Source organism: Miniopterus natalensis, chromosome 15 (genome assembly GCF_054644295.1).
Source record: "Miniopterus natalensis isolate mMinNat1 chromosome 15, mMinNat1.hap1, whole genome shotgun sequence".
Lineage (NCBI taxonomy): Eukaryota > Metazoa > Chordata > Mammalia > Chiroptera > Miniopteridae > Miniopterus > Miniopterus natalensis.
Window position 1 is genome coordinate 46,630,778 of NC_142095.1, and position 16,305 is coordinate 46,647,082.

Here is a 16,305-nt window from a genome sequence, read left to right on the forward strand (position 1 = left end):
ACCCCGATCGCCTGGATCCTGGGTCGACGCTCAACCGCCGAGCCACGCCCGGTTGGGCTCTTCCTCACATCTCTTGAAGACTGGTTGTCAGAGATGTTTTTAGCATCCTTTCCAGGGGAAAGGAACAGAGACAATGGAACAGAAACCTGTCACTATTGCTACCTTTCATCTTGGGGCGTTTGCTACAAAGAGGTTGGTGGGGAGACTTCCTTGCCCACCGTTCAGTGTCCCCCTTATGAAAACTCTGTGCCTGAGTTTTTTAGTAACTGGGAACACTGTGTCTCCCTGGTGAATATACTATGCTTTCTTTGATCTGACACTGTAAATACATAATGTAGTTTCCTACGTTGCTCAGGCTGCTAGGGAACTCGGAAGAATTCCTCAGCCCAATGACAGCACCTAACTCAGTCATGGGTCTTTTTTATGGCTTTGTAGGACTACTTCACTTAGATTATTGTAATTCAGATCTGAGTGATTTTCATTATGTATGTACTTGGTTCTGCTCTGTTAGCTTTTGAAAGTATATGCTCATCAGATTTTAAGGCCCAGGAGGAGGGTATAAGTTGCATGGCTGTTGGTCTCTCCTCAGTTGCACGAGGCAGGAATGTTTTCTGCTGTAGTCCCTGTTGTACACAGACACTGGTCTGACATAGATGATACTCGATTAACATCTACTGTTGGAACAGATGCATTAAAAATTCTGGTGATGTGTGACGATGAATCTGTTTATTGAAAGTAGCAATCAATAAACCGTGTGTTTGTAAGCTCCAGAAAAAGGCGCCATAACATCTTATTTATTATAGTATTTCCAGTGCTGCACAGAAAACCTGACCCTGAGTAGGCTCTCCACTTATCTGCTAAATAACTAGATGGATGGATTAACAAATAAAAAATAGCTACCAATGGATAAATGGATAGATGATGGATACACAGATGGACAAGTGATCAGATGGACACATGAAGGAAGGGAGAAACTGAAACAGTGAGAAATGAACAAGTGAGAAAATATAAATGGATATTAACTTAAAATTCAGGGTTTGGTATGATATTTAGAGTTTTAAATTCTCACACACAAAACCCTTGTGTGCGATCTAGACCAATAGTCTCAGCTAAACGCGTTTCCAGTCCGGATGATCAAATTGGGCCACAGAATCGGCTTCCCAGTAAGGTCTAAAACCTGACAGCAAATATGTCTTATTTTCATCTCTGCTATTCGGCAGAGAAATCTCTGATGTTATGGACGTCCGGGTATTAAATTAATCAAATTTCGTTAAGACGCTGCCATTGTCCCCAGTGAGTATATAAACCATAAAGCCAACATTTAAACTAAATCTAGTAGGTGAAACTGCTTATTAAGAGTGAGCCATCGAGGCCATCTGGGAGGGCAAAAAAGATCAAAATAAGTCCCTCCGTTCTAATAAAAACCCAACTACTCAATTATTGAAAGGATTATTTTTTAAAAAGGTAGGAGGGCAGAAGGAAGCTGCCACTCGCAAGAGCAAGCCAACAACGTCAGGAGCCTCTGAGGGAGAAAAGGACCTGTTTCTGGGTGAAGACAGGACAGTCACAGAGCTGAGGGACAGTCACAGAGCAGAGCATCGCCCACGTCCTCCCACAGCCTGCAACCTGAGCCTGTCTGCCAGGTGGGCGTGGCTTTCTGGAAAAATGACATGCAGCACCCCCTGGATTTCCTCAGACCCCACCAAAAAACCCCCATCATCATTGGTCTCTCTGGCAGGACATCACCGAATCCAAACTGGGAAAGGGCAACAGCTTTCGACCCACCCGCGCCGAGCTCCCACTGATCGCAGATGTTAGCAGCGCGCCACTGGCGGCAGCTCCTTGGCCGGTAGCCCCCCAATTTTGCACAGCAGCTGCCCGAGTGTGCCGGCGCCAGGAGTGCTGTGAGAGCCGTCATCCCCATCCTGGCACAGAAATCGGGAAGGACAAGGCCCAAGCTGGGGGCTGGTCCCTCTCTAACCCAGCCGCACACCAGCCTCTTGGCTCCTGGTAATTAAGAGCCAGCAGACTGTGGGCAAAGCAGTTAAAAGCGCTTTTTCCCAGGAATGCAGCCTGAGTAATTGGCTTGCTGCTTGCTAATGACATGGCTTCTACAAAAATAAACTGTCACAGGGAGTTCTTTCATCGGACTCGGTGAATGCAGGCACTATACCTGTCTGACACCCTGAGTGCAGCACGGGATTTCCAAAACACTTTGGGGAAGAAAAGACACAAATGAGTCTTCAGAAATCCTCTTGCACAGTTAAGTCTAAATGGGATGCAGAACAAAAAGGAGCGCCGTGCCACCTGAGCTGAGGGACAGTCACAGAGCAGAGCATCGTGCAAAACTGCTGCATCTCCCCCAGCAGGCTCCTGTTGGGACCCCGTTCCACGTGGGTGTGTAAAATCGGTCCATCACGTAGAGTGGTGGTGGGGGGGGGAGGGTGGCTTCGCTGACTCAAAACCCATGTGACCATCTTCCAGATTTGCTTCTGTTTTCCTGCAGGCTGGACAGGCTTCTGGCTATGACCCAGGGATGAGGGACACGTGTGCACCAGCACACACACACCCCAATGCACACACATACAGGCTCTGGCATCTTGGTGGGCGCCTAGATGTGCCCGAACATTAACACAAACTGACAAGGGATGCAGCCCTGAAGCCACATGTCCCAATGGCCAGCCACGGCACTAAGCCATGGCAATCACATCAGTTATTGCAGGTTTTTCCCTTTGGAGAACTTGGGACTGGGGCTTCGACATGCAGGAAGCTCCCTCTCTCAGCTCCTTAATAAATTTCTGCCTCCTGCTGCCGGGCGTGGAGGCAGGTGGAAAGAATTCAGCTGCAGCGCCAGGAGCTACAAAGTTTTAAGGTTCTCCTTTCCCCGGTGACAGAAAGCTGTAAAATTTCCCTCCCCCAAATATTGTAAGCCACATGGAAATGGCTCCTCTTTATCCGAATGGCAATGAACTGGGAAGCCTCTTCCACCCGATCAAATTCACAGGCATGGGCAGTCCGGATTTTGAGTTTGTAAGTAGCATTTTAATTTGTTGTCAGTGCCCAGGAGCAGAAGCTCACGCCACCAATCAAAACACTATAGCCTCCAAGCTATTAGCTAACATGTCAACTAGGTAATGCATCTTCAGGGAAACCAGACTAGAAAGGACAGCAAAACATTGATTTTTTTTTTTTTTTTTTTTTGAAGAATCCCATACCTGCAGCATAATGCTGCTAAAGCTAGCGAAACAACAAAGGACATTTCCACAGCAAGGAAATGTCTTGTTCTCAGTGCTGGGGCAGCGAACATTGTTGCATGTGAGCATGGACATGCATACAGGGCAGAGCAGTCTTCCCTAAACCCACAGGCTTTTTAATTTTGTAAATCAACCATCATTCAGTGCATGAGAAAGCTCAGGGGAGAATCTACCCACGTGAACGGCTGGAAACACCAGTTGAGAGCAAGGCTACCCAGAAAGCAGGTGGAGCTTTTTTTTTTTTTTTTTTTTTTTGGTATTCACCTCCCAAAAGAAACAATAGCATTTGTCTCAAGTTAAAACATCTAAGAAACTCATCCATCTGAGAGAGTTGCAATGCATTCATATAGAGAGGGTTCCAATCAGGCTTTCTTTATCCTGGCTCCTGCAGCCTGCCCACAAATCACTAGGCAGTTAAAGACAAACCCAAATACCTTCTCTACCGAGCGGATCCCCAGAACTTCACATAGGAGCCGGGCTCCTGTCTCCCCATCTTCTCCAAAACACATTTAGCGAAGTCAAGCCAGACGGCGTCCCCTCCCACCCGCAACCGCCCCCACCCCCCCAAACGAGCACCAAGTAACTGGCAAGTCCTTACCGACTTTGGGCTCTTCTTGGGAACTGGCAGCCCTGGAAAAAATGCAACAAGGAGGGGAGGGGGGAAGAAATCATTAGCATATAAATGTTACCTTTTCCTTAAAGAACAATCCCCAGGTGTTTCATGGCAACCTAGCCATCCGCAGAGTTAGGTCAGATTTCTCCCCAGCATCGGGGTTACCAGGCTGTTCATATCGAATCAAAGCAGAGGGAGGAGAGCGAGAGGCAGGAGATCTATCTGCATTAGCTATGCTGACTTGTACTGCAGCAGCCTGGAGGCTGGGAAAAGAAATTCACAGACCTCGGCAGCCTGGGAAATTGAACACTTGGACAGAATCTCAAATGCTCTTCTGGATTAAGACAGACTTAACTTACAATTAAGTCCAGGATATTTCCTTTCCACCCGATCCACTTGTCAATTGAAGCGGACCAATCAGGGCAGAGGAAGGGGTGTATATTGAATTTCAGTGGAGTACATGGTTAAAATTTAATTTTTTTCTTTTTTTCTCTCGATCTTTCCTTTTTTTTTTTCTCTGTCAGGAGAGGAAATGCCTTCTTTACTTGGAAGAGCAGAACACCAAAACAAAGACGGATGCTCTTTTGCCAGCACAGAACACAAATGCAAGTTGGTCTGGGGACCCCCTATGGACCATGGACACGCCTCTCCGTGTGTCAGTCATCCAAGCAAACTCCTATTCGGCCTGGGGGAGGGACTCAGCTGGGACCAGCCCCTCAAGGGGAAAGCATGTCTTTGGAGAAGGAAAGAAGTTTCACATAGCAGAGGGAGAGAATATGGAGAAAGGGGAAGGCAGAGGAGACTAAGATGGGCAGGGAACCTGCTGGCTCTTCCAAGCCCTGTACTCAGTGGGAGTGAGACAGCTGGGAGGAAGGGACCTCTGATCTCATTTCTAGGAAAGTCAGAAGGATCAGGGCAGGTATGGGAATGTGCCCCCAGGGGAGCACCAGAAAGGAAAAGTAAAGCACCTAATCATTTCTGCAAGCTGCCCTCTCATTTAAAAAAAATTCTTCAGATCCCACCTGTATTAGACACCAAAGGTACACTTGGATCTGGTGATTCTGCATTGGAAATTTCAACTTTTTAAAGAAAATGATCCCCACGTAGTGTGTGGATTTCTACTCTTTTGGAAGTAGCCTGTCAAATTCATTTCCAAGGCAACGGAAATGGGTGACTAGGGAGAAGACACCCTGAGGAGCACTGGGAAGTGTCCCCTGCACTCAGGCCTGAGAGGGATGAGTCGTCTTCAAAGGCATGAGGGCGCTTCTTTGGCAGGGCTCATCACAATGCCAAAATGAGGTCACCGCGGTCTCAGGCAGGTAGCGTGGCTCTCAGATGCCAGTGCTAAGGAGCACACGGCAGCTTGTTAAAAACGCAGGATCCCCAGGCCTTACCCATCAGGGGCCCAGAAATCTGCAGGATGAACAAATATTCCACAAGATTCTGACACAGGGTTCTGAGGACCACATCTAAGGCAACTACCATGCAGTATAAAGAGTGTTACTCTTTTGAGTCAGGCAGACTCAGAGAAGAAACTCTCAGTGGGCTGTTTTAGAGCCTTCCGGGCCTCAGTTTCTCAGTTTATGAAATGGAGTTAAGAAGACTCACTTCACAGGGTTGTCAGTAATCAAATGGACCAAATGCTGAAAAGCCTTGTACTTGGTAAAAGGCAGGCCCTCAAATGTTCTCCCCTTCCCTCTCCTTTGCTAACTGACACCAGTCAGGAAGCTTGAAGTGGTTCTGGTTATCTTACTCTAACGCGGCAAAATCACCGGCCTAGCACGTTAAAATAGAAAAAGTACTATAGGGGAAATATTTTACCTATAGATGAGAATAACCATGTTGGGCAATTTAGATATGTCATTATTTTAAAAAGTAATCATTAGGTGCTTTTGTTTGTTTGTTAATGTGATTACCTTAGAGAATTTTATCAAGTTACATTAGTGTGGGTCACTGTCTACACTTCAAAATCACATAATATTCCTGGTTAAAGTTCATATTTTCCCCTAATTCAGACTGACCTTAGTTAACTGAAATGAGCAAGGCTGCACCACAGTTAGCTAGACCTGGCCTTGTCCAGGGTCCCTGTGACTCTACAGAAATGCGTATGGCATGTCCAACCAGGTCAGAGGAGTCGGGAACAGGGCGTCAACCCACACCTGCCAGTTAGTTCTTCATAAGACTACGGCCCTCTTACATGTTCTGCCTCTAAGATTTTCACACATAAAGTAAAGGCCACTCCCATCCTCTGTCATGGAGAAACACACGCTCCAGGTGCTGGGTAAGGGTGCTCCCTGCAGCGCTGCTGGTGGAGGGAGACCTGGGGACAGGTGGACGCTCTAATACGCCGTGGGCCAGCTGACCTGGGAAGCGTCTGCAGAGGTAGAAGAAAGGAGCTATTCTGTGGGTAACAGCCCGACGGTTCCCGAAACATGAAGCTGAGTGAGGGCAGCAGGCCGCAGTGGCAGGCAGGGGAGGAGACAGGTGCTAACTGCACTCAACACACGCACAGCACCTGCCTCTCGCCACTGCACACACCAAACTGGTAACAGGGACATTTCTGGTGGGACAAGGGAGGGCAGGGTTCTGGGGACTAGTTTAGGCAGAATTTCCCCTTAATCTAGAAATCTTTATCAGGAACACCATAGTCACATCTTGCTGAGACAATGAAATATTAATTTAAAAATAAACGTCAATTAATTAATGGCCCTTCCATTAACTGTATAAACCCAAGCAGTCTGAAGCACACTGGGGTGACCAGTGATGGTCCATTTTCTCTGAGGATGCAGTCCAGGGAACATGCCAACAGTCCCAGTCTGAAGCATACTGGGGTGATCAGTGATGGTCCATTTTCTCTGAGGATGCAGTCCAGGGAACATGCCAACAGTCCCAGCTCCAAAGACACAAGTTGTATTTTACAACAATGACAAACTTTTTCTAATTTAAAGAGGAATTCGTTTCTGTTTGCTCGCTAGTTGTTGAAAACCTTCATTTAAAAAGCCATGCCTTTTACAGGAGCCCAAAGTGGCCACACATCAGTACTTAAAAGTCAAAAATCAAGAGATTCCACTTGACTGCTTTCAAACAACAACAATTTGTTTTAGGTCCACAGAGTCATTAAATCTTAAAATCTAATGAATGCTGGAACACAGCTCCTGATACAATTTATCATTCATTTTAGCCCAAACTATTCAGGTAGATTGAAAACAGCTGGAAGGCCTGGTGGAAAACACTAGAAAAGAGTCACCATTTGGCAGAGTCGCCCAAGACCTAGAAATCTGAGGATGTGGCTCTTATCTAGCTGGAGCTGACCGCAGGCCACCCCACACTGGCTGGGCAACAGCAAGAGGCACAACCCCGCCCTTCAGGGCACCTGGGCAGTTTTCCTCAGGACAAATGTGCTGAGTGTTCCCAGCGGGAAGCTCGTGTTGTGTAAATCGCATATTCCACAGGAGGCAAATGGAATAATGGGCTCATCTGCTCCCTCCCGGAAAAGGAAGGCGCATTTGGAGAGGAGGCAGAAGAAAGGGGTCACGGATGGCACCACCTGAGAGCTTAGACGGTGCCAAATGTGACTTCAAAGGGATCCCAGGACACTTTTACTGGGAAGTGTGTGTTCACAGTGTGAGTTTTAGTGTGATCTACAGAAGTGAGAAAAGCCTGGGAACGGAAGTTCTAAATTTCCCTGTGATAAAGGTGTCCCTTCGGAGAAACAAATGGCCAAGTCTCTGCTAGCGACTGGGATCTGACCAATTAACATGAGGAGGAGGAGGGATCTCGCTCCTTTTAAATATCAAGGCCATAAACTATGCCACTGAGCATGTTCTCGTATAACTAAATGGCAAATGCTATTCTTGGTGAAATTTTATAATGGTGGTACACAATTTACATAAAAGAGTAAAAATATAATGGAATATATATGCCTTTGGAAACAAAGAAAAGAAGGTTATGCCCCAAAAAACCATGTTGGTTCTTTGGCTCATGGCATCAAGATGCTTTCATTGCCTATTCCTGTATTTTCTACAACAGGCAAAGCTGCTCAGAAGCACATAGTTTTGCATATAACTCAAGCAGTCTCTGAAACCTTGACCAGTGGCCTTGCAAAGCCCCTTTTGTTGGGTCCTTAAGCCGTCCTTGCCCAAGCACATCACGATGGTGTTGGCTGCGACTCCTAGGGTGACATTCGCACCACCTAGGTTTGTGCCTCTAGTAAGGGCGGCATGGGAAAGATTCTGTATCTGCGAGAAGAAGGGACAGTGAGAAGCACCAAGCAGAAAGGGGGAAGCTGCTTTTCTTCCGTCTCTGCCTTCTTTCTTGGGACGATCTAAAGGGCACATCTAAAAAGGTTTTTAGGGGAGATACTGCGTTAAAGAACACACCAGAACACTAACATTCACCGGCAAAAATGCTACTGCATGAAAAATAATGAACCTGCTAGGTGATGAGGTGACGCTTTTATTGGAAAGGAGGGGTAATATGATGACGGAGCCAAATACTAAGAATTCAGTGAGGTAGAGATGCGGAGGGGGTGCAGGAAAGACAGTGAGAATCTATGACTTCCCAGGAATGCAGAGCTGATGGTTGTTTGACTGCAAACCAGTGGCTCTACACAATTAATATTAATGACCAGTAACCCTCCTAAAAAGCCATCTCCACCATCCTCTGCCAACTAGTTTGCTGTTTTGTTTGTTTCATACATAATATATAAACCATGAAATAAATGTAAACTGCTCTGACCTTACCAACCAAATGCTAAGGACAGTCCAGAAAACTGCAAAAGGCAGGTACAATCAAGGCTCACTTTCTGCACTGAGGGCAAGAAGGAAAAGGGAAAATTCACTCACTCATTTAACCAAACTGTGCTAAAGGCCTACTGTGTGCCAGGAGAAGGCATGAAGTAAGCAACGAACAAGACCTACAGCAGCCTGTTTTCACAGTGCTCGCATTCTGCGGGGACACAGAATAAACAACTTGGCCAATCATTTCAGGGCGGTGACTTGGGAGAGGAGGACGGAGCAGGACAGGGCACGCGGACCTGGGATGCGCAGCCGGCCCGCACGGGGCGCTCAGGCCGGCCTCCCTTGGAGAGATGGTATTTGGGCTGAGACCCGAATCATGAGAAGGAAGCCACCACGTGACTGCTCATCCACATAAGATTTACCGAGCCGTGCCACAGGCCGAATGAAGCACTACGGGAGAGATGAAGGCAAACCAGGCGTGGCCCTGACCTGAACAAGTTCACAGTCTCTCCTTCTAAAAGAGAGAGACTGGTATGGGGAAAGCCTGGGGGGGGGGAGGGGGGAAATGTATGTGAGGTGGAGGGAATCAGTGGGGTTAAAAAGGGGGCATCTGTGATAGTCTCAACAATAAAGATAAATAATAATAATAAAAAAAATAAAATAAAAGAGAGAGAAGCAAAGTCAGTCATGACTCGGTGCAGTCAGTGCTAAGCGCCTCGACAGGAGGAAGCACTGTGCTCCCGGGAGCACGAGGAAGGGAAGCTAACCCAGAGGGAGGAGGGGCAGGAGGGACGAGCTAACCCTGAGCGAGGCCAGCCCTGAGCCACGGGGTCAGGGCTGGCAGCCCTGCGCTGAGCGACGCTTGACTACATAATGGTGATGATGCTTTTTAAGGCTTTTTTGTGTTTTTTAAATTAAAGCTAAATCAGCGTGCCAGCATAAACTCAAGGCCAAGTTTAAACTAGAGTTCATTTTCACTCAAGGACCTTACAAACACTACATATCACAAAACCGAATCCATAAAACCAAATGAAAAAATGGTTCTAGTTTAAACATGTTTGATTTTTTCCCCTCCTTCCTCTGGCCAAATATCATCATCAACCCTGTGGTACAATTTTTCAATGTAAATATGATACCAGCTGCCAAGAACAGAAGCATCAGACCCAATGTCTCCAAAAAGATGAAAACATCCTTTCCCTTGGGGATCCTGTAATGGTGATTATGATATACGATGGCCATCATCATTGAGAGAGATGGTTGGACTTCAGATGTACGGAATAAGTAGCTCCCAATGCGGTGCCAGTCGGCATTTTGTTAAGAAGATTAAGAATATAGTTGTGCAGCTTTACAGCTGCGGAGAGGTCTGCTTCAATTACACAGTACATATAGCCTCATAAATATGTCCTGAAGAGAAATAAACAGTTGGCGAAGCTGGTGATTGCTAATGGTTCACAGAGCCTTTCACCTCAAAGTCCTAAGCCTTGAGTTGGCACAGGTGAGGAGAGACCTGAAGTCCTTAAGACCCTGGGCTGCTCAGAACCCTACATAAGATGGATGAATTGTCATCCTGAGATAAGTGGTCTTAAAGTGAAAAGGTGTCATTGACACAGATAGTTCTATTGTTGTTGACTGTCAAAAACATGTAAAGTAAACCTTGAAGGGTTGAAAACTTGGCTTCTCCTTTCATTTCTTTAAAAAAAAGTCTTCAAAGGCAATGGCTGAGTGCAAAAGTAACTAGCAAGAACTGGGAGCTTTGACACACATGTGTACTTCATGGCCGCTGTCTGAGTTAAGTACTAACATCACCCCTACTTTATAGATGAGAAAATTGAGGCACGGATGGTTCAATAACATGGCCAAGGTCACAGTCAGGTGAGCAGCTAAGAGGAGACTTGGCCTAATGCCAGGCCTGGGCTTGTAAGCACTGAACTAACTGTACGGTCTCATTCAAAGGTGCTTAATCTGTTTGGGGTCATATCCTCACAGCCCTCTATAGGGGATAAAAACAACAGCATGTACCTGCCAAATGCACTCACAGAAAATTCTGCAGACAGCTCCACAGGGTACGTGGACACCAACCTATAGTTAATTGATAGCATGAAAATCTATGCCTAGTCCATCAAGTTCTTCCCATGTCTCTGATACTTGACTTTGAGTGACAGTCCCCTAATCATTGACTAGTCAAGGCTGCACAAGTAACAAGGGGGGTCTCTCATTTGGGGGCAATGAAGCAAGTTTTAAAGCTACCAAACTAACAGGTTGGCTGGTCACCAATCTGTATGAGGTACTTTCAAAAGTGGGTAGGAACTTTATCTAGTTTGTAAATGTACTCTGACACTCCCTAATTACAGGATTATTTTAAAAACTGGAGGTAGGGAAAAGACGGTTTGACAGAAGTAGAGTGAGTTATGGCATCGTCTCTCTAGAAGGGGAAAAAAAAGGGACTGTCAACTTAAAAAGACCACTGATTTGACATGATGTACCCACACGAGGCCTATCTTTCTTCTCCAGGGAATATTCCCAAGATCTACTGTTTGAGGGTGGAATTAAGGCAGCCTCTCAAATGGTTCCAGGAAAGCTTTCAAGCTCTATGTGGGTTGAAAATATTCATGATTAGGCTTTTTAGGCATAGGGTCTTACCTCAGTCTAGAAGTGGACAGCTTGACTTTCCTACCACCTACATTCAAAATCTGAGTTGCCTTTTTTGTGCAAATGCTTAAGGGTTGGCCCTGTTATCCATTCCTCTTATCAACAGTTCATGGAGGTCTCTCTGGGATAGGAAAGATGACTCGTGGCCTCGAGGCTCCAAGGCAGTTCCTCTAAAACTGAAAGTTTGGCTTTTAGCTGCATGGCATGTATGGGATTGGGGGGAGGGATAGGAAACAAGGGCTCAAAATAGCTCACCGAAAGAAAAAACCCGTAAGCATTCCTTTTTGGGGTTGGAAAAACAGGATGCTGTGTGGGCCCTTATTTTAAGGTCACTGGCCCCGAAGGGAAACCTATCACTGTAATTGGTGTTGAGATGTTTCTAAGTTAAAAAAAAACCCAAAACATGCCAGGATCCTTTTTTCAGGGATACTGACTATTAGGATGATTTTATCCTGCCTGCTTATTTTTAGCAATGTAAATTAGGCACAGGACCAAGAGAGAACATCCCAAATTCTATCCTCCTAGGACACCAAAGCCCTGACATGTAAGCCCTTCTTGAGGTTTCTTAATCTCTCCCACCACATGTCTCCAAAACCTATCCCACATCCATCCCTATCTGTCCATCTCCACTGCCACTGACTTTTCTTTCCTGAGGGCAAGAGTCTAAAAACTGTTCTGTCTGCTTTGTTCTCCATTCCCCTTAATTCATTACCCACATGGAGGCCAGAGACACCCTCCTAGAGCATAAATCAGATTATATGGTCTCCTGGTTACAAGGTCCTGTGGCTTCTGAACAGTTTTGATGAAACACGAACTGTTTCCTGTCCTGCAAAGCCCTCCTTGATCTGCCCTGCCCACCTCTTTAATCTTATTTCCTAATACTCTCCTCGTGCATTTGCTCCAGCCAGGCTGGCACCCTCCACTTCTGGGCTAAGTCCTTTCCTTCCTCTGGACATTTCCACTGGCTGTTCCCTCTGCCTGGAACACTGTGCCTGCAGGTCGATGTGTGGGCAGCTTCTCCTCCGCAGGGCTCTCCTCAATGTCACTTCTCCAGAGAAACCATCCAGGGATGAGGCCATCAACAGATCTTAAGTGATGCTTCTTGCCACACTCTATTCACACAGCTCAGTTTCTCAGTTTTCACAGATCTGATGACTCTCTACAATCATTGTTTATATTGTTTATTGTTATCATTTACTGTTTATTGCCTATTTCAGGGACCCAGTCTCTTATCCTAGGGCCAGTCTCCGGGCCAAGAACAGTATCCAGTCCCCAGTTCAATAAACATCTTTTGAATAAATGTGTGAATGTGTTGAGCTTCGGAAGCGAATTTGTACCTTGAGGGCTCAGGAGGAGCTGCTGCGGAGAAGGGGTGGGGTGGCTCGGCCTGTCTTTTGATCGCCATTAACGCTGCTGCGACTTCACAGCTCTGGATCCTTGGGCTGCTCCTTCATTTACTGATGAGCTGCCAGGCTCAGCTCCACTCGCCACTGCGTCCCTCCACGCAGAGAGCAAGGTCCCGCTGTGCCACCTTGTGTTCTAAATGCCCATCACAGCGATGGCTCAGGTCCAGCGTTAACGAAGGCTCCCAGCTCTCAGCCTCAGCCAGCGGCACGCTCTCAGGGTTCCCCGAGTCTGAATACCCCCTCAGTGAAGGACACCTTTATGCCTGTCCTCAGAAAGGCACTTCCTTTGCCTCACCCGTCCCCACAGAAAGCCAACCCTGACAAAAAAGAACATCTCAGATCCTTTTCTGCAGCCAAATCCATGAATCTCTCGAGCAGTTTTAACAGCCTCATCGGCGTAATAATCACTTTTCTGCTGCAATGTACTTTTGCAAAATAGGAGGGAAATTTTCCTGTTCTCTCCATAAGGGCGTCTATTATTTAGCCATTTCAATTAGCTTTATTACCGAACTGCTTAATTGCCACTGAAGACAACCCTGGCACCATATGAAACTGTATTCCAATCTCTTAAATTTAGGAAATCATATGAGCCCTAGAAAGCGCTGGGCATGGCTAACAAGGGCCAGGCGGTCCGCCCTGGGAACCTGTAGGGCTGCTTCATGCGGTGCCTGGAAGTCAGACCGAAAGAGCCACTTACTGGAGTCAGGTTTTCCCAGAGCACAGAACATAGGAGGAGCAACCCCATCCATCTCCCATGGAGATATTAAATGTCTTCAAAAACCTCTGGCTGAAACAATATTGGAACTGGTCTAAGTGATTCTGTGAATTACAGAGGGAGGGAGCAGTTTCCCTGACTGTGGATTCCTAATGAACTGCGGCCCGGCCCGGAGAGCTCTGGGAGGCAGCAGAAGCTGGGCTTTGTTCAACTACTAGATTTCAGGTTTCAGTGAGTCAATGCTCATTCTGCCAACAGGATTTGCTTAAAGGCAGAATATGGGGATCAGCTTCACTCCCCCCCCCCCCCCCCCCAGCACACACACTGCCCCACTCAGGGTGACTCTCAATTAAAAATAACTTTTATAGGTCAAGTACATTTAAGGTGCAGGGAAAATTCGAGAAGTGCAAGGCTACTTAATGAAATTTTTTATCCGGAAACAAGATATATCACAGGCACTGCCTTGAAGGAGGACTCTGCGTTTCGGGCAGGGAAGGGTAAGGAACAGAAGACGCTCAGCTCAACAAGTTTCTCACCGTGGGGACCAAGCACCAGGGTCCTTTTGCTTCCCCTCCTGTCTCATTTTGGCTGTTACCTGTTGCTTTTTCTAGATAAATGAAGCTCTAATTAAACTTAGAGTCAAGGCACAAGGAGAACTCAATGCAAGCAAACACACTGGAAATGCATTTTTAAAAGCGGCTCTAAAGTTTTGAGACTGCTTTGTACATACAAGCATTCGGCCATGGATATTTTGGGGTACCCATTGCACAGTGAATTTGCACAGTTCATCCAATTTTTCCTCTTGCTTTTGGATTTAACATTCTCAGAACAAAAAGATCATGGAAGAGTCTGACCCATAAAGGTCCTATTATGTAAGCGAGACACATAGGAAAGTGATGAAATCTAACCTTGGACCCAAACTCAGCTTCTCTCTAAGAGGCCTTGGAAGCAATGGTCAGAGAACGGGCGGAGTTCCCCTCATGTCCCCTGCTCTGGATTCCTGACCCCACTCTCACGTTACTCCCACGCACCCCCCCCACCCCCCCACCCCCGTTTTCCCAACCTCTTAAGGGCCTCCTAGATTTCAGATTTCACAGACCAGCACATTTTTGTAAAACAGATTTAAGCAACTGGTCACAATCCGCCAATTCATTATTTTGCAAACTAGGAACATTGAAAAGGGGGCGGTAATCAACCACTTCCCATAAATAAGAGCCTATTTCAGCAGGAAAAAAATAGGAAGGATATCATCTTGGAAAATCTTAACTTCATGGAAAACCTATTCTGTTCTGATTTTTCTCATTTCACAGTTTATTGGAAATCATGTCATCACAGACCACAAGGAACACATCTCCAGCGACCTAGTCCTTGAAGTTCTTCCTTTTTGCCTTCCCTTATCTTTTCTGGAGTCCATGCAATTACACTAAAACAGCAGGACCTCCTGGGTATCTCCTGGTTTCCTTTCTCTGGAGCCCCATCCACTCTGGCAGAACACTACGCCCTCCCTCAGGACAGGGTGGCACTGCGGGTCTCGGTCCAGGGTCACTGCAGTGCCGAGGAAGGTAGAGCTTCACCCCCATTTCAGATGACAGCGCACAGGCTCAGGGACATTGCCCAGAGCTGACCCAGCCTGCACTGCTAGCTAGCGGGAGAGAGGAGGTCGGAAGGGAGATCATGACAACTGGCCAAGTGCCACTCCCATTACTGAGCAGAGGCAGTAACTGGGAAGAAATGGGGAAATTCTCACATGAAATTTCTTCCGTCCAAGTTCTACAAAAAAAAAAAAAATCCATAAACTGACTTCATTTGCACCTACAAAAAACAGAACATAGCATTTTCTTTTTTTCCCAAAGAACTTTATAGATTTTTAAGGAGAGGAAGGGAGAGGGAAAGAGAGACCGAAACATCACTGGCTCTCTTACCCCCCACTGGGGACTGAGCCTGCAAACCGGGCATGTACCAAGTGCCTTGGCCAGGAACTGAACTGGCAACCCTTCGGTGCACGGGACAACGCCCAACCGTTAACCGAGCCACACTGGCCAGGACTGGAACACAGCACTTTCAATAAGCAAAACAGATGGGTGTCAAAGGGATGAAAGCAGTGGTTCTCAATCAAGATTGACGTTGCCCTTCAGGGACATCTGCCCTGTCTGAAGACACTGTGGATACCACCACAGGGGAAGAGGGCAGGGTGTTACTGGCATCTAGTGGGGAGAGGCCAGGGTGTTACTGGCATCTAGTGGGGAGAGGCCAGGGAGGCTGCTAAACATCCTGTGACACAGAGATGGCCCCCACAGCAAAGAACCGTCTAGTCCATGATGTCAACAGTTCCCAGTTTGAGACACTGCGATAAAAACAGCTGTCTCTTTCTCCTCCAGTCACCGAAGTCTAAGTGACAAACTACATACACAAAGGGTCCTGTTAATTCATGGGCAGTGCAGTTATTTTTAATGCAATCATTTCCCATTTTGGTAAATGGTATCTATGGCAAAAGTAACCATGGAGAATATTTTAAAATTTAGAATCAACATAAATATCTAAGGAAGCACAGACCTAATTCCAACTGTCTCCCAATGATTAAAAATAAAAACCCTGATAAGTGCTTATGCAACTATAAGAAAGCAAGTTTAACTTTTTAGATGAGCACATCAGGACAAGGCCCCTGAGCATACCAGCTGCCAAAATAAAAGTCTAATAAATGCTCAGGTTGTTGAATGAGGTGAGTTGAGAGCCAACAACAGGGGTAGACAGGGATTCCCTCTATTGCAGTCTTATCATTGGCCCAGTTTCCTAGCTACTATGACTGCTACTCTATGACACGGTGCAAAAGGATCGCCCAAACTACTTTGCCTCAACTATTAAAATTACAAAATTAGTATATTAGAATTTTTCAAGGCAAAGGCAATATACCAGGTGAGAGTTCTAGAAA

General features: G+C 46.4%; 1 protein-coding gene across 5 annotated transcripts in view; it reads right to left on the bottom strand.

The window, feature by feature from the left end:
- MAGI1 (membrane associated guanylate kinase, WW and PDZ domain containing 1) overlaps positions 1–16,305 on the bottom strand; it is a 512,183-nt gene that overhangs the window by 38,464 nt on the left and 457,414 nt on the right. For all 5 annotated transcript variants that reach the window (XM_087825096.1, XM_087825095.1, XM_087825094.1 and 2 more), the window contains exon 13: positions 3,853–3,884. In XM_087825096.1, the coding sequence (XP_087681222.1) occupies positions 3,853–3,884 (32 nt within the window). The remainder of the gene's footprint in view (positions 1–3,852; positions 3,885–16,305) is intronic.